This window comes from Pelobates fuscus, chromosome 1 (genome assembly GCF_036172605.1).
Source record: "Pelobates fuscus isolate aPelFus1 chromosome 1, aPelFus1.pri, whole genome shotgun sequence".
In the NCBI taxonomy this organism is placed as follows: Eukaryota; Metazoa; Chordata; class Amphibia; order Anura; family Pelobatidae; genus Pelobates; species Pelobates fuscus.
In genome coordinates this window covers 187,848,224-187,871,295 of record NC_086317.1, presented here as the reverse complement: position 1 = coordinate 187,871,295, position 23,072 = coordinate 187,848,224, and the positions used below count along the sequence as shown (strand labels likewise).

Sequence of the window (23,072 nt, the reverse complement as noted above, 5' to 3'; positions counted from 1 at the left end):
CAAACGCTTCACCATTAATAAGTGCTTCCCCAGCGAGTTGTTTGATCCAAAATGGCTCCTTTTCCTGCACGTCTTTTCAAAATTGCATCTGTTTTCAGGGCCTTGGCTGACACAGTTACTTGCCGTAATTTGCCAATTAGTGTAGCTGCATGGCGATCTTTTATTCCATCTCTTATGGCAAGTTGCAGTGTATGAACAGCACATCGCATATGATGAATAGTAGCAAGCTTCCATGCTTCTTCAACAAAGTTGTCTAAAAAAATGTCAGCATTCTCTTCAGTTTCTAAACTTTCCCCAACTTTCCCCCATACTTGCTGAACTGTCTTCCTCTAACTCTAATATCTGTTTGTTCCCTTCTTCATCTGCGTTCATCTTCTCAATTGTGCTCAACATCTTAGAAGCGTTATCTGTCACCACACATAAAATCTGTTCCTTTTTAATTTCAAAATCTTCTAGAACACCCTCCACTAACTTCTGAAGGTAATCACTGGTGTGATGTGCCTGAGTGTCCATTAATCTGTGGGTTTGTGTTATTGTTTTGTTATTTTCATTCACAAATCTAACATTAATAGCGAAATAATTGACTCTGTAATGTGTGCATGCATCCATTTTAAGGAAGACAAAACGTCCTTTCAGAACTTTCTGTAGTTCTTCCTTTTTACATTTGGCCTCCTCAATTATAAGTTTCCTTATACTTTCTCTTTCCAGAGAAACGCCAAGTTTTTTTGCCATTTCTCCATTTAGGCCTAAAAAGGCTGCTTGTGAAAAGAAGGATAGTGGTAAACTACCATTTCAATAATGTGGTGTTTGAATTTTTCTGGTGTCATCCTTATGGTAACTTTGTCAGATATAAAGAATTTTCTTATTTGTAATTGTTCTCCAGTAGATTTCTGAACGTTTTTGTCACAGAAGTAGATGCAATGTTTTCATTGATATCTTTCTCATTCACGGCTTCTAACACTTTGGGATGAAAACGCTGTAAGTGTCTTTTCAAATTTGCTGTTCTTGTAGGTGCATTTTTATCAGACCCACTGAAACTGCTAATTTTTGCATCACATTGTTTTTCACCATCATCATCTTTTCTAATACATTGGCACACGTAATGTTTTCCATCACTTGATAATGCAAAGTGTTCATAAACAGTAGACTTTGTCGTGTTTGTTGTATACAGTCTTTTTGACATTATTTAGGGTGCCTCTTTTCCTCAAATATAAAATATGTTATACTAATTACTAACTGGCATATAATTAGATTTTTAATATCAACATCCACAATCTTGTAAGTTGTACTTACATGGCTTTATACAAACAAATAAGCTATATTTCCCAGCACTAAACCAAGCCATGATTTGTCCTATGTAAAAAAAACATGCACAGACATGTACTGTACACACACACACAACACAGAGACTACTTTTTAGCATATAAATACACTTACAAACCTAGGATAGACAGTTTCTTCCAGAAACATGTACACATGTCTTCCCTCATACAGACAAGCAGGCATGCAGGTTTTAAAATAAATATAAACACAGTTGAATCCAAGAAGTTGTTCCACCAAGTTCTTCTAAGCTCTTCTAGCAGAGAGAGATAGTTGGGCAGAAGCTGCTGCCTTCTCCTTTTTGTGTGCTGAATTGCTGATCTGCTGCTGAATATAGGGCAGTGGGAGGATCCAGGAAGGGGCATTTATTATAAAACATGATTTCCCTAGTAGAATCCTATAGTCATGTTTAAAGTTTAACCCCTTAAGGACACATGACATGTGTGACATGTCATGATTCCCTTTTATTCCAGATGTTTGGTCCTTAAGGGGTTAAGCTAACAATCAGAGTTTACAAGTTTGTATAGCCTTAGCTGAATGACAGCAGTTTTTCAAATGGTTTACAGCTTCAGTCTTGAACTATTGATCCTCCATTCCCTTCAATTATACAAGTGTCTCTAGTCCTGCAAAAAACATATTTACTTAATCCCTTATCAGTCGAGAGGCTAGGTTACCCATGGGCGCTGCGTTCCCTGTACAGCAGAACACAACACTATGGAAATTATAAGTATTGCCGCTCATAATTGTGCGTTGCATGCCATATAGTGAAGCACATGAAAAGCATGCATTGATCTTTATTCTTACAGTAGAGAAGTCATTAATTATAACTTTTTGTGAATTGGGACATTTAAACTTGCTTTTTTTAATTCCAATCTAAATTTAGTAGGAGTCGGAGTCTGAGTCGGCAAACAATGCACCGACTCCAACTCCAGGTACCCAAAATTTCCTCCGACTCCTCAACTCCGACTCCACAGCCCTGGTTCTACGGCAGTATAATACCTAATATGTTGCTCAGCTATGTCATCTTAGTGCAACGATACCCCCATGTGTACCTTTCTCAGGGTTATGTGGACAGGGACATTTTAGCCGCGGGGCAAACAAGCTAACTGACATGCTGGGCTGGCGGGCGGCTGGCGAGGGAGAGCTCCTCCTGGGCTGTCTGCTCAGTTCCCTCGTGTGCCACAGAGTGAGGCTGGGAGTCGGAATATGATGTCATATTCCGGCTCCCAGCCTCACTCTGCGGCGCGCGAGGGAGCTGAGCAGACAGCTCAGAGGAAGTGCTCCCTCGCCAGCCGCCAGCCGCCAGCGCCGCCCGCCCTGCAACCAGCCCAGCTAGACCCCAGGGAGATAGAGAAACCCCCTTCCCCTTAATTCCCAAAGGGCTGGGGGGTAAATTAAAAAAAAATGTGTTAATGTGAGTGTGTGTGTATATGTCTGTCTGTTAGTGAGTGTGAGTGTGTCTTTTAGTGTGTGTTTCAGTTTGTGAGTGTGTGTGTGTGTGTGTTAGTGAGTGTGTGTGTGTGTATATATCTGTCTGTTAGTGAGTGTGTCTGTTAGTGTGTGTGTCAGTCTGTTAGTGTGTGAGTGTGTGTCTGTGAGTGTGAGTGTGTCTGTGTGTGTATGTTAGTGAGTGTGAGTGTGTCTGTTAGTGTGTGTGTGTGTCAGTCTGTTAATGTGTGTATGTTTGTTAGTGAGTGTGAGTGTGTCTGTTAGTGAGTGTGAGTGTGTATTTTAGTGTGTGTGTCAGTCTGTTAGTGTGTGAGTGTGTGTGTATGTCTGTTAGTGAGTGTGTATGTTAGTGTGTGAGTGTGTCTATGTCTGTTAGTGAGTGTGTATGTTAGTGTGTGAGTGTGTGTATGTCAGTCTGTTAGTGTGAGTGCGTCTGTTAGTGTGTGTATGTGTTAGTCTGTTAGTGTGTGAGTGTGTATGTCTGTTAGTGAGTGTGAGTGTGTCTGTTAGTGTGTGAGTGTGTGTGTGTGTATGTCAGTGAGTGTGAGTGTGTCTGTTAGAGTGTGTGTGTGTGTATGTCTGCTAGTGAGTGTGTGTGTGTCTGTTAGTGTGTGTGTGTGTGTCTGTTAGTGGGTGTGTGTGTGTCTGTTAGTGAGTGTGTGGGTTTCTGTTAGCTAATGTATGCGTATCTGTCAGTGAATGTGTGTGTGTGTATTTAGAAGACGGGGCGGGGGGAAGGGGGGCGCCTGAGTTTTGTCCTGCCTAGGGCAGCTCAAAACCAGGATACATCCACTGTACGTGGATGTTGAAGGGGCACATTGGAGACACACCACTTCCATATTTTTCCAAAGTGGATGCTGGGCCCAAGTCTCATTTTAGCAGCTCAGGACTGCAAATTACCTCTCAAATGCCACATATATTTTTAAGTATAAGCAGCTCATCAATTCAAATTATGAACAAGTGCATACTTTTTGCTGTGAAAAGGGGGAATAGTTGGGGTAAACTTATCCGGGGGTAGTACTCAGTCATCTGCGTCCCGGGCAAAGCTGTCATGGATTCCGAAACCAAAACACAGACAGACCACAAAGAGAGAGAACACAGAGAGAGAAACTTGTAATACCGGTCCTTAGAATGGTCGGGCTATACAAGCAGAGAATTGTTATGGTACAAGCCGAGGTCAAAGGAATAAAGAGAAACGGAACATAGAAACATAGAATGTGACGGCAGATAAGAACCATTAGGCCCATCTAGTCTGCCCAATTTTCTAAATACTTTCATTAGTCCCTGGCCTTATCTTATAGTTAGGATAGCCTTATGCCTATCCCACGCATGCTTGAACTCCTTTACTGTGTTAACCACTACCACTTCAGCTGGAAGGCTATTCCATGCATCCACTACCCTCTCAGTAAAGTAATACTTCCTGATATTATTTTTAAACCTCTGTCCCTCTAATTTAAGACTATGTCCTCTTGTTGTGGTAGTTTTTCTTCTTTTAAATATAGTCTCCTCCTTTACTGTGTTGATTCCCTTTATGTATTTAAATGTTTCTATCATATCCCCCCTGTCTCGTCTTTCCTCCAAGCTATACATGTTAAGATCCTTTAACCTTTCCTGGTAAGTTTTTTCCTGCAATCCATGAACCAGTTTAGTAGCCCTTCTCTGAACTCTCTCTAAGGTATCAATATCATTCTGAAGATACGGTCTCCAGTACTGCGTACAATACTCCAAGTGAGGTCTCACCAGTGTTCTGTACAATGGCATGAGCACTTCCCTCTTTCTACTGCTAATACCGCTCTCTATACAACCAAGCATTCTGCTAGCATTTCCTGCTGCTCTATTACATTGTCTGCCTACCTTTAAGTCAGAAACAGAAGGCACCAGAGTTCTGGGTTCCCAACAAGGGGAACTAGAGTGTGCCTGCAGAACTCTAAAGGGGGTAACCCTTGTATATATACAAAAATAAAGGGGGTAGGCGTAATCCCAGGCTAGAAAGCTTCAGGAGCGCCAAGAAAGAGAGTTCTGCAGCTGTTGTTCTGCTTTAAGTAATGGTCTAAAATTATTTAATCGCGGGTATCATTAAAAATATGATCCCAAATGAAAAATAAATAAACAAATAAAACTTAATATACCACAACCACTATATACACTGGGGTGGGTCTATACCACAATATGTACTAGTAGTATAAAGTGTATAAAGTGTAACTGGTGCCACAGCTCTGCTGCCTGAGTGATGCTGTGCCGAGAAAAATCTCTAACCAGAGAGGCACAGACAAATGGCAGCTGAATGTGTCCCAGGCATCAAACTGTAGAAAAAAATAAATCTTAGGTATCAGCTAATGAAAAACAAAGTATCTCTGAGTGACTAAAGAGATATTTAGTTGCAAAGTAGTATGCTGGAGATCCTTTGTATCAGCCAAGTAACTGTATAGGGCTGGCAAAGTCAGCTGTTAAAGTAATTGCCCCTAGTGTTGAAGAAGCTGTAGTTCATCTGCTGAGGAAGAAAAAAGATTCTACACTGAACACTTGAAAACTAGTTGTGGCTAACATTGGTTAGGCAAATAGTAGACCCACTCCCCTAACCCAGTGGTCACATCAATCCGTGCTGGTTAAAATAAAGAAGAGAGTAAGGACCTAACGTACGTTTCGGCGCTATTAGAGCGCCTTTGTCAAAGGTGAACCGGGTTATGCACACCGCTCGGTTTAAATACCCAGACCGGCAGATCAGACAACCAATCATGGCGCTGGGCGTGTCTTGCCTCTTAGCGCCAAATTTCCGAATGACGTGTAGCCTGTCATTCGTCAATGCGTCCGCCCACGTGGGTGTAAGTGGGGCGGGCACAAGGACTCGGGGAGGATGCCAATTCATTGTGCCGAAAGAAGGCTCCTCCCACATATGGAAATTGCCCTGTGGCTAGCACTGTTCCTCGAAAAGCACCGTGCGTGGAATGCATTGTGCACAAAGATGGGATGCCAGTCTAGGGGAGCAATAATACCCACGGAATCAACAAAATAAATGTCATAGATGTGAACCCCTTATAATCGGTAGACTAGACAAAGCTGCCTAGATATACCTGTAATCCTGTACTGGGACTCCAGAGTGAATTGAGTGTATGGTCACACCTTATAGAGATATAGAAAAGGCTGTGAACCTTAAAGATATGAGGCTCCCATTATCATCATAAATATGTGAAATGGGATGCACAGTTTTAAAGTTACACAGGGCGCTACTATAAACTGTGATGTAGGGTGGACAGTATTACACTGTTGTAAAGAGCTCTGGTAAGATGCCATTGTGTGAATACAGAGCCCCTACTTCACACAGTATAGGAAGTGTCCTAATAGAGGGGGCGTGAATCTTACTTCTAACACAATGGGCCAGACAGGAAAAAGGGGTATGCTAGGAATGTTGGTCCATGCGGGATGGATAATGAACGGTCACTGCTGCTAAGTTAGATGGGTACCCGGTTAATCACCCTCTACGTGTACAGAAAGTGATATCTGTTAAGAGGAAGACATAAGTAAAAGACTGAACAACACATATCTATATACATATATACAGTGGTAAATCATCATGGTTCAATGAACGGAGTGAAGGTAAAACCCTCATTGAGGCCTTTGGGGGCTAGTGTGTCGAATTTATAAATCCAATAGCACTCCCTTCTTTTAAGGGTCTGATCTAAATCTCCACCTCTTTTACCCAGCTGAATTTTTTCTATTCCCGCAAACTTGATGCATTTTGGGGTGTCCATATGATTGGTTCTAATATGTCTGGCAACTGACGTGTCTCTATTAGAAGTTACAGAATGGACATGTTCCATAATGCGTCTCTTAAATGGGCGTATGGTTTTGCCCACATATTTCATGCCACACTTACACATGAGTAAGTAGATCATTCCCTGAGTATTGCAGTTAAAGAACTGTTTTATGGGGATTTCGACAGAGTTGTTGTGGTTTGTAAGGGTTTTTGATCCTTTGCCGATATATGTACACGCAACACATCTCCCACATTGGTACGTGCCGTGTACAGTCATCCAGGTGGTGTTCGTCTTATTTGGTGTAGAGAGGTGACTGGGTACCAACATTTCTTTCATATTTTTTCCTCTTCTGGCTGTAATGGACACCTTAGTGGAAATGGTGTCCTTTAGATGTGGGTCTTGTGTTAATAACGGCCAAAAGCGGCCCATCACCTTCTTTACCTCATTCCATCGGGCATCATAGCTTGCTACACATCTGATCTGTTTCTTTGAGTCCAACTCAGGCTTATCAGTGAGCAGGTCTTCACGACTACAATTCAGTGCTCTCTGGTAGGCGTGTTTTAGACATCGATTTGGATAGCCCCTCTGTTTGAATCTACATCTCAGTTCGGTTGCTTTTTGTTTAAATTCCTAAATAGACGAACAATTCCTTCTTAGTCGGAGATATTGGCCCACCGGAATCCCTCTTTTGAGCGGGGTGGGATGATGGCTCTCCCATCGTAGCATACTATTAGTAGAAGTGGGCTTACGATATAGGGTGGTTTCAATCTCAAAGTCCTTAGTTATCCTGAATGTGCAGTCTAAAAAGTTAAGTGCCTGATCTCCAAACTCTGAGATTGATTAGGGTTCTAAACTTGGCATTAATGTTATCTTGCTCAGGTAAATAGGTCACGTCCTTATCAGAGAACACTGAATCTATATCCGTGCACCACTGATTGGACTCTTTTAGCTGGGATAGAAAATTAGTCATGATGAGTTATCACTGTAATTGTTAAGTAAATGCGATCGCACACTCTAAGGGTACTAAAACCTCTAATAATAGATAAACATAGAAACAGAAGGCACCAGAGTGCTGGGTTCCCAACAAGGGGAACTAGAGTGTGTCTGCAGAACTCTAAAGGGGGTAACCCTTGTATATATACAAAAATAAAGGGGGTAGGCGTAATCCCAGGCTAGAAAGCTTCAGGAGCGCCAAGAGAGTTCTGCAGCTGTTGTTCTGCTTTAAGTAATGGGCCTGCAGACAAAGGCGGTAACATTGTCCTCCTAAACAGGCAACACTATGTACATATGGTCGAAACTATCCTACACGATGTAAATACCTATAAGTTATTGACCCTAGACCCGTCTGTGAGATACCAGAGGGACTACAAGACTCTGCTGGATCAAGCCTTTGACAAAGGTATACTTTCGAAGGAGGAATACGGTGGTATTTACATTAAAAATCCGACAATTTCCACATTTTACTGCCTTCCAAAAATTCATAAGCAACAAGAAATCCTGACAGCAAGACCAATCGTTTCAGGTACAAATAGCTTTACTAGCAAGGGCAGTATGTATGTGGACAAAATTCTACGTCCATTTGTAGATAATTTACCATCGTACCTAAAAGACACTAAAGACACTTTGAAGTGCCTAACATCCGTCACAGTACCTGTGACCACAGTACCAAGACACTATGCAGTCTTGATGTGGAGGCCTTACACTCCTCCATCCCACACTCGAGTGGCTTGGATCACATTGAATATTTTCTTAAGAAGAGGGGTGTTGAACACAATGCTCACACTACTTTTGTGTTAGACCTGCTGAGGTTTATCCTCACACACAATTTTTTCATTTTCCAAAGCAAATATTACCATCAGGTGCAGGGGAATGCGATGGGGACATTGTGTTCCCCATCATACGCCAACCTGCACCTTGGATGGTGGGAGAGTGAAAGGGTCTTTACTGAGCTTAACACCAACTTTACCGACTATCTTTCTATGGAAAAGGTACATAGACGACATCCTTATCATTTGGACAGACACTCAATCACATTTTGTAACCTTTGTAGAGACACTCAACAGGAATAATCTCAATCTCAGATTTACTATGCAGTTTGGAGATCAGGCACTTAACTTTTTAGACTGCACATTCAGGATAACTAAGGACTTTGAGATTGAAACCACCCTATATCGTAAGCCCACTTCTACTAAAAGTATGCTACGATGGGAGAGCCACCATCCCACCCCGCTCAAAAGAGGGATTCTGGTGGGCCAATATCTCCGACTAAGAAGGAATTGTTTGTCTATTGAGGAATTTAAACAAAAAGCAACCGAACTGAGATGTAGATTCAAACAGAGAGGCTATCCAAATCGATGTCTAAAACACGCCTACCAGAGAGCACTGAATTGTAGTCGTGAAGACCTGCTCACTGATAAGCCTAAGTTGGACTCAAGAAACAGATCAGATGTGTAGCAAGCTATGATGCCGGATGGAATGAGGTAAAGAAGGTGATGGGCCGCTTTTGGTCGTTATTAACACAAGACCCACATCTAAAGGACACCATTTCCACTAAGGTGTCCATTACAGCCAGAAGAGGAAAAAATATGAAAGAAATGTTGGTACCCAGTCACCTCTCTACACCAAATAAGACGAACACCACCTGGATGACTGTACACGGCACGTACCAATGTGGGAGATGTGTTGCGTGTACATATATCGGCAAAGGATCAAAAACCCTTACAAACCACAACAACTCTGTCGAAATCCCCATAAACAGTTCTTTAACTGCAATACTCAGGGAATGATCTACTTACTCATGTGTAAGTGTGGCATGAAATATGTGGGCAAAACCATACGCCCATTTAAGAGACGCATTATGGAACATGTCCATTCTGTAACTTCTAATAGAGACACGTCAGTTGCCAGACATATTAGAACCAATCATATGGACACCCCAAAATGCATCAAGTTTGCGGGAATAGAAAAAATTCAGCTGGGTAAAAGAGGTGGAGATTTAGATCAGACCCTTAAAAGAAGGGAGTGCTATTGGATTTATAAATTCGACACACTAGCCCCCAAAGGCCTCAATGAGGGTTTTACCTTCACTCCGTTCATTGAACCATGATGATTTACCACTGTATATATGTATATAGATATGTGTTGTTCAGTCTTTTACTTATGTCTTCCTCTTAACAGATATCACTTTCTGTACACGTAGAGGGTGATTAACCGGGTACCCATCTAACTTAGCAGCAGTGACCGTTCATTATCCATCCCACATGGACCAACATTCCTAGCATACCCCTTTTTCCTGTCTGGCCCATTGTGTTAGAAGTAAGATTCACGCCCCCTCTATTAGGACACTTCCTATACTGTGTGAAGTAGGGGCTCTGTATTCACACAATGGCATCTTACCAGAGCTCTTTACAACAGTGTAATACTGTCCACCCTACATCACAGTTTATAGTAGCGCCCTGTGTAACTTTAAAACTGTGCATCCCATTTCACATATTTATGATGATAATGGGAGCCTCATATCTTTAAGGTTCACAGCCTTTTCTATATCTCTATAAGGTGTGACCATACACTCAATTCACTCTGGAGTCCCAGTACAGGATTACAGGTATATCTAGGCAGCTTTGTCTAGTCTACCGATTATAAGGGGTTCACATCTATGACATTTATTTTGTTGATTCCGTGGGTATTATTGCTCCCCTAGACGGGCATCCCGTCTTTGTGCACAATGCATTCCACGCACGGTGCTTTTCGAGGAACAGTGCTAGCCACAGGGCAATTTCCATATGTGGGAGGAGCCTTCTTTCAGCACAATGAATTGGCCGATGATTGGCATCCTCCCCGAGTCCTTGTGCCCGCCCCACTTACACCCACGTGGGCGGACGCATTGACGAATGATAGGCTACACGTCATTCGGAAATTTGGCGCTAAGAGGCAAGACACGCCCAGCGCCATGATTGGTTGTCTGATCTGCCGGTCTGGGTATTTAAACCGAGCGGTGTGCATAACCCGGTTCACCTTTGACAAAGGCGCTCTAATAGCGCCGAAACGTACGTTAGGTCCTTACTCTCTTCTTTATTTTAACCAGCACGGATTGATGTGACCACTGGGTTAGGGGAGTGGGTCTACTATTTGCCTAACCAATGTTAGAGCTAGCAACAACTAGTTTTCAAGTGTTCAGTGTAGAATCTTTTTTCTTCCTCAGCAGATGAACTACAGCTTCTTCAACACTAGGGGCTATTACTTTAACAGCTGACTTTGCCAGCCCTATACAGTTACTTGGCTGATACAAAGGATCTCCAGCATACTACTTTGCAACTCAATATCTCTTTAGTCACTCAGAGATACTTTGTTTTTCATTAGCTGATACCTAAGATTTATTTTTTTCTACAGTTTGATGCCTGGGACACATTCAGCTGCCATTTGTCTGTGCCTCTCTGGTTAGAGATTTTTCTCGGCACAGCATCACTCAGGCAGCAGAGCTGTGGCACCACTAGTACTACTAGTACATATTGTGGTATAGACCCACCCCAGTGTATATAGTGGTTGTGGTATATTAAGTTTTATTTGTTTTTCATTTGGGATCATATTTTTAATGATACCCGCGATTAAATAATTTTAGACCATTACTTAAAGCAGAACTCTCTTTCTTGGCGCTCCTGAAGCTTTCTAGCCTGGGATTACACCTACCCCCTCTACCTTTAAGTCACCAGAAATAATCACCCCTCAGATGTTGAGGTTAGGACTCTATCAAATATTCTGTACTCTGCCCTTGGGTTTTTACGTCCAATGTGCATTATCTTGCACTTATCCACATTACATTTCAGTTGCCACAACTCTGACCATTTTTCTAGTTTACCTAAATCATTAGCCATTTGGCTTATCCCTCCTGGAACATCAACCCTGTTACATATCTTAGTATCATCAGCAAAAAGACATACCTTACCATCAAGACCTTCAGCAATATCACTAATAAAAATATTAAAGAGAATGGGTCCAAGTACAGATCCCTGAGGTATCCCACTGGTGACAAGCCCAAGCTTCGAATATACTCCATTGACTACAACCCTCTGTTGCCTGTCACTCAGCCACTGCCTCACCCATTCAACAATATTGGAATCCAAACTTAAAGATTGCAGTTTATTGATAAGCCTTCTATGTGCAACAGTGTCAAAAGCCTTATTGAAATCTAGGTAAGCAATGTCTACTGCACCACCCTGATCTATAATTTTAGTTACCCAATCAAAAAAATCAATAAGATTAGTTTGGCATGATCTCCCTGAAGTAAACCCATGTTGTCTCTGATCTTGAAATCCATGTGTTTTTAGATGTTCAACAATCCTATCCTTTAACATGGTTTCCATCACTTTCCCCACTACTGAAGTAAGGCTTACTGGCCTATAGTTGCCCAATTCCTCCCTATTACCTTTCTTGTGAATGGGCACAAGATTCGCCAACTTTCAATCTTCTGGGACTACTCCTGTTATCAATGATTGGTTAAATAAATCTGTTAATGGTTTTGCTAGTACACCACTAAGCTCTTTTAATAGCTTTGGGTGTATTCCATCAGGTCCCATTGACTTATTTGTCTTTACTTTTGACAGTTGAAATAGAACCTCTTCCTCTGTAAACTCATGTGTAATAAATTACTCATTTATCCTTTTTCTTAACTGAGGTCCCTCTCCATTTTCATCTGTAAATACCGAACAAAAATATTCATTGAGGCAGTCAGCTAGGCCTTTATCCTCTTCTACATACCTTCCTTATTTTGTTTTTAATCTAACTAATCCTTGTTTTACTTTTCTTTTCTCATTTATGTATCTAAAAAAAGTTGTGTCCCCCATTTTTACTGACTGTGTTATTTTCTCTTCTGTGTGTGATTTGGAAGCTCTTATAACTTGCTTAGCCTCTTTCTGCCTAATCTTATAGATCATTCTGTCTTCCTCACTCTGTTTTTTTTTTATAATTACTAAATGCTAACTTTTTGTTTTATACTATTTTGGCCACATCTGCGGAGTACCACAGTGGTTATTTGAATTTTTTGCTTTTACTGTTGCCTTCAGTAGTGCAGCTTTTAAATAATCCCATTTCTCTTGGACGCCAGTTAAATTGCTCCAGTCTGATAATGACTCCTTTACACATATTCTAATTTTAGAAAAGTCTGTTTTTCTAAAGTCTAAAACTTTTGTTTTTGTGTGGTGTTACTCAGTCACTGTTCTTATATTAAACCACACTGATTGATGATCACTGGATCCTAAACTTTCACCTACAGTAATATCGGATACCAAATCTCCATTGTTAACACTAAATCTAGTATGGCCTCTTTACGAGTTGGCGCCTCCACGACTTGTTTTAGAGGCAATCGCAGTAGGGAGTTTAGAATATGTGTGCTCCTTGCACAAGCAGCTATTTTTGTTTTCCAATTCACATCAGGAAGATTAAAGTCACCCATGATGATAACTTCCCCCTTCATTGTCATTTTAGCTATTTCCTCAACTAGTAGATTATCTAACTCTTCAATTTGTCCTGGGGGCCTATAAATCACACCTACACGAATTACTGTGTGATTACCAAATTCTAACGTAACTTTTATTAGGCTAGATTTTATGCTATCCTTCACATACAGTGCCCCCCTTCCCCTTTCCTGCCTTCCCTGTCTTTTCTATATAAAGAGTACCATGGTATTGCTATGTCCCAGTCATTTTTCTCACTATACCATGTCTCAGTAACAGCGACTAAATCTACACTATCAGTTGCCATTATTGCCACAAGTTCATGGATCTTATTCCCTAAACTGCGAGCATTTGTAGACATGACTCTAAGCTTATAATTTTTTCGCACACTTGCTACAAGCACGTTCTGTCCTTGTTTTGGGGGACAATTGGATTGATGTTTTATCACCCTTTTGCCCCAACCCCCCTCCTAGTTTAAATACATCCTAGCAAAACCTCTGAACTGCTCACTGAGAACATTTGTTCCCTTTTGAGAAAGATGCAAACCATCTTTTTTGTACAGTTTATTTCCATTCCAAACAGAGCTACCATGAGAAATAAAGCCAAATCATTGCTCCTGACAGCATTCACCAAGCCATAAGTTAAAGTCCCTAATACGCATCCGCCTGTCGTTCTGAGTGTTATGCACAGGCAGAACTTCAGAGAATGACAGTGTGGAAGCAACCTGCCGTATATCATTGGCAAAAACACTAAAAACGTCCTTAACCTCTGAAACCTCATTGCAAGCCAAGTCATTTGTCCCTAGATGGACAAGTACATCCAATTCCCCTTCCTGCTTTGCTCGCTTAACAATATTACAGATATGTCTCCTGTCTCTGTGAACAGTAGCTCCGGGAAGACACCTCACAAGACCACCATTGTCCATCTCCACACCTCTTATGATGGAATCTCCCAACAACAACTGCTTTCTATTAGGCCTCACCAGTCTCCAAGCCTCTCTCCAAAACACCACTAGCCTCAGTGCCTCTCTCCACAACACCACTAGCCGCAGTTCCTCGCTCCACAACACCAGTAGCCTCAGTGCCTCTCTCCACAACACCACTAGCCTCAGTTCCTCTCTCCACAACACCACTAGCCTCAGTGCCTGTCTCCATAACACCATTACACTCTGAAAGTGCAGAAAATTAATTATGTAGAGCAACAGAGTGTGCAATATGCCTTTTATCCACAACTCTAAGTCTACCAGATCCTACAGTGATCCATCTGCCATTCCTATTATGTCTCTGCGGCAGTGGCTTTGCAGCAGTTTCAGCCTGAGTTTGTTTACCAGATAATTTACAAATCTCAGACTTCAAAAATACAATCTCCTGCTGCAAGATAGAGAACCGTCTACAGATAAGACAACAACCAAACCTCCAAAAAGTGGAACGTGAAACAAATGCGTAGCAACTATTACACTGAACTAAGTCTGCCATTCCAATTAGGTGAATAATTTAAATCAAACAAATTTTAACTTTTTATTTATCTCCTGAATACCTCAGATTACCTCCAGTTTATCTCCAACCACACACACTTAGAAGCAACACTTAGATGAGGCAACCAAGCTATATTAGCCAAGCTAATGACAACAACCCTTATATACTCCTAAAATCACCACCCACTAGGAATGTTTAACACCTGGGTAGGCCTCTGCTTATTTGCAAACAATAGCTAATTTAAACAGCAATCAATAGCAAGTAGCTAACTAATTAAATCAAATGCCTTATAATTACCAAAAGGAAATCAAATATTGTGCAATTTTCAATATATTACATTTCAATAATTATTTATAATAATCCTGGTCTTTCACAGGAAAGTTGTTTATCATCCCTGTTCTTTTGGTACAGTCACACATTATTTTCTTAACAAGCCCTGAAATGCAGGTATCCCTACAGTAAATCTACTGTGACATATGGAATCCTTTAAATATGATTATCATGTGACAACATAAAGGTGATGTGGATTAATAGTATAATTCAGACAAATGGGACAATAATGAATCTACCCCGATACAACAGACCTTCATGGGGCTTTACTTTTGTGTATTTTTGTGAGGACATTGAATACATGTGCTGTCTTGAATGATGAATGTTGTTTTAATACAAAAATAATGTATGCCCTGCTAATTATTGGTCATAATGTTATATCTATCTTATTAATGAAACAAAAATTATGTTTTGTGTTTTAAAGCAGTATATAGATATAGATGGTTTATCCATAAAGTGATGAGCTGAATTCGGAATCACATAAAATAATGACTCGCAGCAGCACATGCAATTATCCACTCTTTAAACTGATTAGCGATACCACAGCTGATGTCAGTTTACAGAAGTCAGAATTTCAGACTCTTATAAATAAGATTGTATACAGTGAAGTGCCGAGCTACCTAATTTGCACATGCAAGGCCAAATGCTGGAATAAAGTTTTGCCCTCTCCAAGCACACAGTTATGATACAATTGACAACTTTGGTGCGCTGTTTTATAGTTAGAGCAATTTTTATAAACCCACCTCAACTGTAAACCTAGGAATGTTGAACCTGCTAAGAGTGATATTTTAATTTCCAAACTGTCTTTTCAGCTATTTAATTTTAGAATAATTCGCTAACCTTTTTCCTTTTCTTTGTCTACCTTATTCCCAACAGATCCCCCAGCTACTACTTTACTTCCACGGACCCACTCAGCTTTTGACTTGACAGACTTGGCAACATCTTCAAAAATGTTGAAACATCCACCCTCAACTATGGCAACAAAACAAGGGGGGCATTTTGGCACAATTTTTGGCTGCTTAGTAGGAGGGAGTCTCTTTCTAATTTTTTCAACTGTGCTGTTTGGAGTCTTCTACTATAGGCGAAAACAAATATTTCGTGGTGACTACTTTACAAAGAGCTATATTCCCCCATCAGATATGGAAAAAGAGTCACAGATTGATGTTATCCAACCTGAAAATCTTGATCATAATCCAAATACTATGAAACAAGACGAGAGAAAAACAAATCTTTTTTATAATGATGTTCTTCAAAATGTTGAACATCCTGAATGGAACAACAGATGTCAAGAACAGATTGACAGACCAGTGAATCCATACAATATTAAAATTATGTCTAAAGTATCAACCTATGATACAGAAGATGATTTAGTATCACATATCGATGGGTCAGTTATCTCTAGAAGAGAGTGGTATGTTTAAGAACCCTTAGAAGGATTAAAAAAAAAAAAAATAAGAATGTGTTCTCAATTAAGTTGTTATTGTGTTTTTTTTTAATCATTACTTTTTAATCTAATTATTTTTTTAATCATTAAAGTTTCCATAATCTAGAAGTGAAAATAAAAACACTTTACCTGACCAAATCTTGACTATAAAACACTGAATTACCTAAAGTAGAAAATGTATAGTTTATGAAGTACTCTTTAAATTATATCAATTTATGAATAACAATTCTAAAATTATCCAGTGTTTCACTGCAATTGAATAATTAATATAAAATTATAAAACCTTGCAAATTGTTTGTTTCTAGTGTGTGTGTGTGTCACATTTCACAGCTATATTAATGACATGACTATAATCTAAATTGTATAGGAAATATCACGAGGCTTCAAAAGATATTTCTTGTAGCCTCTAATCTTCAGTCAACACAACTTTTGCGTCGTTTGCGTAATAGATATATTATGGTGTGATTCAATATGGGTCCTTCTGGTTTCTTATCACAGGTAAGTTTAGCATTTCTCTCTTTGAAACACCATGAAGAACTCCTTATTTCAACTGTTCGCTGTGCTGTTTAGCCTGGGTGAATGAATGACAAAATCCCCACACTAATGGATTCATGCAATATGGTCTAACTTGAAGTCCAGTGCATCATGGCCGATAATTTTTTTTTAATTATACGTGTTTGTGTTGCTATTTCTCTGTGTCTCTGCTACTTGTTCAGAAGTGACCCTTTTTCTCCTGTCTAGTAGATTTTGGCATTCATTTTCGGAGAAATTGTTTTTTTGGATGAAAATTGTCTCATTCATCCGAATTCTGAATGCCATTGAGAATAAAAGTACACGGAACATGCTTTCATCACAGAATCATGACACGATGGAGAATGTTTGTTTGTTTGTTTTTATCATATTGAGGAAGCAAGCAGAAAATCTTTCTCCACCCTTCTTTGAATGAGCCTTGATGATGATACACTGCTATGCTAGTCTCAATGCCATTCAATTATTTTTCTCTGTGAGACCTGGCGAGTTTGAGATAATCACAACAACCTATGCAGGACCGGTGCAGGGATTTTTGCCGCCCTAGGCAAAATAAAGATTTGCCGCCCCACCCCCCAGTGACATCGCAATGCCCCACCCATATGATCTGCCATATGAACTAATGCCAGTGCTGCACACAGTGTGTGTTTACATTTAAAAGCCTGCAAGAACAAACTATAGACACCAGAACCACTATATTAAGCTGCAGTGTTTCTGGGGACTATAGTGTGAATTAGTGATTAGAGATTAGAGATTAGTGTCACTAATAATATACTAGATTGCCTACTTACAATCAGATGAGGATGGTGATGGGCTCTGGCTGCAGTCTGGCTCCACTGGTCTGGTGTAGAACAGGATCTTTGGAGGCTGTTTGTAACTGTGGTCACAAAATTCAATGTTCTGGAAGAACCGCTCCATTTTTTGGGGCCCCTTACACAGCTCAAGGTCTGGGCCCCAGGGCCTGACGGTGAGTATGCCCATAAGGCCCACCCATAAGTCCACCTACATGTTCCACCCATGAGTTCGCTCACAGGGAGTGGAGTGTGTAGGGGATGTGTTATGTGTTACTGTAGAGGATCTAATGTGTGTGCTTATGGAATGTAGTTTATTGGGATACCAGTTTGTGTAGGTGATGCAATGTGTTTGTTTGTAGTGGAAGCAGTGTGTTTTTGTGTAAGGGATAGAAAGCAGTGTGTGTTTGTGTACAAGGGATGTTTCTTGTTGTGTGTAAGGGATGCATTGTGTGAATCTGTGTTTGTATGCATAAGGGATGCAAAGTGTGTTTCTGTGTATGTAAGGGATGCGTTGTGTGTGTGTAAGGGATGCATTGTGTGTTTCTGTGTATATGTGCAAAGGATGCATTGTCTTTATGTGTAAGGGTTGCATTGTGTGTGTGTGTGTGTAATGGATGCATTGTGTGTTTCTCTGTGTGTAAGGGAAGCATGTTGTGTTTCTGTGTGTATAGGGATGCATTGTGTGTGTGTGTGTGTGTGCGTAGTGTGAAAGAGCTCCCTGTCCTGTTCCCTGTCCTATAGAGCTCTCCCTTCCATCCCTTAGAGACCTCCACTGCCCCTTAGTGGTCTCTCCTCTCCCACCCACGTCCCTTAATGGTCTCCTTTTCTCCCCGACTTTCCATTAGTGGTCTCTCATCTCCCCCTTAGTGGTCTCTGCTCTCCTCTGCCCCCCCTTTCCATTAGTGGTCTCTCCTCTCCCCCCCTCCCTTAGCGGTCTCTCCACACCCCTCTCCCCTAGTGGTCTCTCCACCACCCCCTCCCTCCTTTAGTGGTCTCTCCCTCCAAAACCTCCTCAACCACCTTTATCTCCCCCCGTGTTCTCCTCTTCTTCTCCCCCCCTCCCGGTAATCTCTTCTTCTCCCACCCCCTGTAATCTTCTCCACTCCCCCCTCCCTGTAATCTTCTCTTCTTCTCCCCCCCTCCCTCCAATCATATCCACTCCCCCCCTGTAATCCTCTCTCCCCCCCTCCCTGTAATCTTTTCTCCCCCTTCCCTCCCTGTAATCTTCTCCTCCCCTCCATCCCTGTAATCCCCCATCCCCTCCCTCCAATCTTCTCTCCCCCCTCCCTCCAATCTTCTTGCCCCCCTCCCTTCCTGTAATCTTCTCTCCCCCCTCCCTCCAATCTTCTCCCCCCTCCCTCCAATCTTCTCTCCCCCTCCCTCCAATCTTCTCTACCCCTCCCTCCCTGTAATCTTCTCCCCCCCTTCTTCACTGTAATCTTCTCCCCCCTTCCTCACTGTAATCTTCTCCCCCCCTTCCTCACTGTAATCTTCTCCCCCCTCCCTCACTGTAATCTTCTCCCCCTCCCTCACTGTAATCTTCTCTCCCCCCTCCCTCCAATCTTCTCTCCCCCTACCTTCCTCCAATCTTCTTTCCCCCTCCCTCCCTGTAATCTTCTCCCCCTCCCTGTAATCTTCTCCCCCTCCATCCAATCTTCTCTTTCCCTCCCTCACTGTAATCTTCCCCCCTTCCTCACTGTAATCTTCTCCCTCCAATCTTCTCCACCCCTGTTATCTTCTCCCCCCTCCCTCCAATTTTCTCTCCCTCACTCCAATCTTCTCTCCCCCCACTGTAATCTTCTCTCCTCCCCTCCATCCCTGTAATCTTCTCCCCCTCCCTCCAATCTTCTTGCCCCCCCTCCCTCCCTGTAATCTTCTCCCCCCTCCCTCCCTGTAATCTTCTCCCCCCTCCCTCCAATCTTCTCCCCCTCCCTCCAATCTTCTCTCCCCCCTCCCTCCCTGTAATCTTCTCCCCCCTTTCCTCACTGTAATCTTCTCCCCCCCTTCCTCACTGTAATCTTCTCCCCCCGTTCCTCACTGTAATCTTCTCCCCCCCTCCCTTCAATCTTCTCTCCCCCTCTCTGTAATCTACTCTCCCCCTCCATCCCAGTAATCTTCTCCCCCCTCCCTCCAATCTTCTCACCCCCCTCCCTCCAATCTTCCTCCCTCCCTGTAATCTTCTCCCCCTTCCTCCCTGTAATCTTCTCCCCCCGTCCTCCCTGTAATCTTCTCCCCCCTCCCTCACTGTAATCTTCTCCTCCCTCACTGTAATCTTCTCCCCCTCCCTCACTGTAATCTTCTCTCCCCCCTCCCTCCCTGTAATCTTCTCCCCCCTCCCTCCAATCTTCTCACGCCCCTCCCTCCAATCTTCCTCCCCTCCCTCCCTGTAATCTTCTCCCCCCTCCCTCCAATCTTCTCTCCCCCTCCCTCCCTGTAATCTTCTCCCCCCTCCCTCCAATCTTCTCCCCCCTTCCTCCCTGTAATCTTCTCCCCCTCCCTCACTGTAATCTTCTCCTCCCTCCCTCACTGTAATCTTCTCCCCCCTCCCTCACTGTAATCTTCTCTCCCCCCTCCCTCACTGTAATCTTCTCTCCCCCTCCCTTCCTCCAATCTTCTTCCCCCCTCCCTCCCTGTAATCTTCTTTCCCTCTCCCTCCCTGTAATCTTCTTTCCCCCTCCCTCCCTGTAATCTTCTCCCCCCTCCATCCAATCTTCTCTTTCCCTCCCTCACTGTAATCTCCCCCCCTTCCTCACTGTAATCTTCTCCCTCCAATCTTCTCTCCCCCCTGTTATCTTCTCCTCCCTCCCTCCCTGTAATCTTCTCTCTCCCCTCCCTACAATTTTCACTCCCTCACTCCAATCTTCTCTCCCCCACTGTAATCTTCTCCTCCCTTCCTCACTGTAATCTATCCCCCTCCCTCCAATCTTCACTCCCCCTCCCTCACTGTAATCTTCTCCCTCCAATCTTCTCTCCCACCCTCCCTCACTGTAATCTTCTCTCCCCCTCCCTCACTGTAATCGTCTCCCCCCTCCATCCAATCTTCTCTCCCCCCATCCAATCTTCTCTCCCCCCTCTCTCCCTGTAATCTACTCTCTCCCTCCCTCCCTGTTATCTTCTCTCCCCCTCCCTCTCTGTTATCTTCTCTCCCCCTCCCTCTCTGTTATCTTCTCCCCCCTCCCTCACTGTAATCTTCTCCCCCCTCCCTCACTGTAATCTTCTCCCTCCTCCCTCACTGTAACCTTCTCTCCCCCTCCCTCCCTGTTATCTTCTCCCCCCTCCATACAACCTTCTCTTTCCCTCCCTCACTGTAATCTTCTCTCCCCCTCCCTTCCTCCAATCTTCTGTCCCCCTCCCTCCCTGTAATCTTCTTTCCCTCTCCCTCCCTGTAATCTTCTTTCCCCCTCCCTCCCTGTAATCTTCTCCCCCTCCCTGCCTGTAATCTTCTCCCCCTCCCTCCCTGTAATCTTCTCCCCCCTCCATCCAATCTTCTCTTTCCCTCCCTCACTGTAATCCCCCCCCTTCCTCACTGTAATCTTCTCCCTCCAATCTTCTCTCCCCCCTGTTATCTTCTCCCCCTCCCTCCCTGTAATCTTCTCTCTCCCCTCCCTACAATTTTCACTCCCTCACTCCAATCTTCTCTCCCCCACTGTAATCTTCTCTCCCCCCTTCCTCACTGTAATCTTATCCCCCTCCCTCCAATCTTCACTCCCACCCTCCCTCACTGTAATCTTCTCTCCCCCACCTCCCTGTAATCTTCTCCCCCCCCCCTTCCTCCCTATAATCTTCTCCCCCCTTCCTCCCTGTAATCTTCTCCCCCCTTCCTCCCTGTAATCTTCTCCCCCCTTCCTCCCTGTAATCTTCTCTCCCCCTTCCTCCCTGTAGGAGCCTCCCCGAACACTTTGCAGTGGACGGAGAAAGAGGAAGTACCCCCCTACCCACCCGCGATCCCTCCCTGTAATCTACTCCCCCCTCTCTCCCTGTAATCTACTCTCCCCCTCCCTGTTATCTTCTCTCCCCCTCCCTCTCTGTTATCTTCTCCCCCCTCCCTCACTGTAATCTTCTCCCCCCTCCCTCACTGTAATCTTCTCTCCCCCCTCCCTCCCTGTTATCTTCTTCCCCCCTCCATACAACCTTCTCTTTCCCTCCCTCACTGTAATCTTCTCTCCCCCTCCCTTCCTCCAATCTTCTTTCCCCCTCCCTCCCTGTAATCTTCGTTCGCTCTCCCTCCCTGTAATCTTCTTTCCCCCTCCCTCCCTGTAATCTTCTCCCCCTCCCTCCCTGTAATCTTCTCCCCCTCCCTCCCTGTAATCTTCTCCCCCCTCCATCCAATCTTCTCTTTCCCTTCCTCACTGTAATCTCCCCCGCTTCCTCACTGTAATCTTCTCCCTCCAATCTTCTCTCCCCCCTGTTATCTTCTCCCCCTCCCTCCCTGTAATCTTCTCTCTCCCCTCCCTACAATTTTCACTCCCTCACTCCAATCTTCTCTCCCCCACTGTAATCTTCTCTCCCCCTTCCTCACTGTAATCTTATCCCCCTCCCTCCAATCTTCACTCCCCCTCCCTCACTGTAATCTTCTCCCTCCAATCTTCTCTCCCACCCTCCCTCACTGTAAACTTCTCTCCCCCTCCCTCACTGTAATCTTCTCCCCCCTCCATCCAATCTTCTCTCCCCCTCCCTCACTGTAATCCTCTCCCCCTCCCTCCAATCTTTTCTCCCCCCTCCCTATCCTTCTCCCCTCCCTGTAATCTTCTCCTCCCCACCTCCCTGTAATCTTCTCCCCCCTTCCTCCCTGTAATCTTCTCCCCCCTTCCTCCCCTGTAATCTTCTCCCCCCCTTACTCCCTGTAATCTTCTCCCCCCCTTCCTCCCTGTAATCTTCTCCCCCCTTCCTCCCTGTAATCTTCTCCCCCCTTCCTCCATGTAATCTTCTCCCCCCTTCCTCCCTGTAAACTTCTCTCCCCTCCTTCTCTGTAATCTTCTCTCCCCCTCCCTCCCTGTAATCTACTCCCCCCTCTCTCCCTGTAATCTACTCTCCCCCTCCCTCCCTGTTATCTTCTCTCCCCCTCCCTCTCTGTTATCTTCTCTCCCCCTCCCTCTCTGTTATCTTCTCCCCCCTCCCTCACTGTAATCTTCTCCCCCTCCCTCACTGTAATCTTCTCTCCCCTCCCTCACTGTAATCTTCTCTCCCCCCTCCCTGTTATCTTCTCCCCCCCTCCATACAACCTTCTCTTTCCCTCCCTCACTGTAATCTTCTCTCCCCCTCCCTTCCTCCAATCTTCTGTCCCCCTCCCTCCCTGTAATCTTCTTTCCCTCTCCCTCCCTGTAATCTTCTTTCCCCCTCCCTCCCTGTAATCTTCTCCCCCTCCCTGCCTGTAATCTTCTCCCCCTCCCTCCCTGTAATCTTCTCCCCTCTCCATCCAATCTTCTCTTTCCCTCCCTCACTGTAATCTCCCCCCCTTCCTCACTGTAATCTTCTCCCTCCAATCTTCTCTCCCCCCTGTTATATTCTCCCCCCTCCCTCCCTGTAAT

General features: G+C 43.6%; 1 protein-coding gene across 2 annotated transcripts in view; it reads left to right on the top strand.

Annotated features, from left to right (window-relative positions):
• NECTIN3 (nectin cell adhesion molecule 3) overlaps positions 1–16,215 on the top strand; it is a 606,022-nt gene extending 589,807 nt beyond the window's left edge. For both annotated transcript variants that reach the window (XM_063453186.1, XM_063453185.1), the window contains one exon: positions 15,655–16,215. In XM_063453186.1, the coding sequence (XP_063309256.1) occupies positions 15,655–16,199 (545 nt within the window). In that variant the 3' untranslated portion in view covers positions 16,200–16,215. The remainder of the gene's footprint in view (positions 1–15,654) is intronic.
• Positions 16,216–23,072: the final 6,857 nt, after the last annotated feature.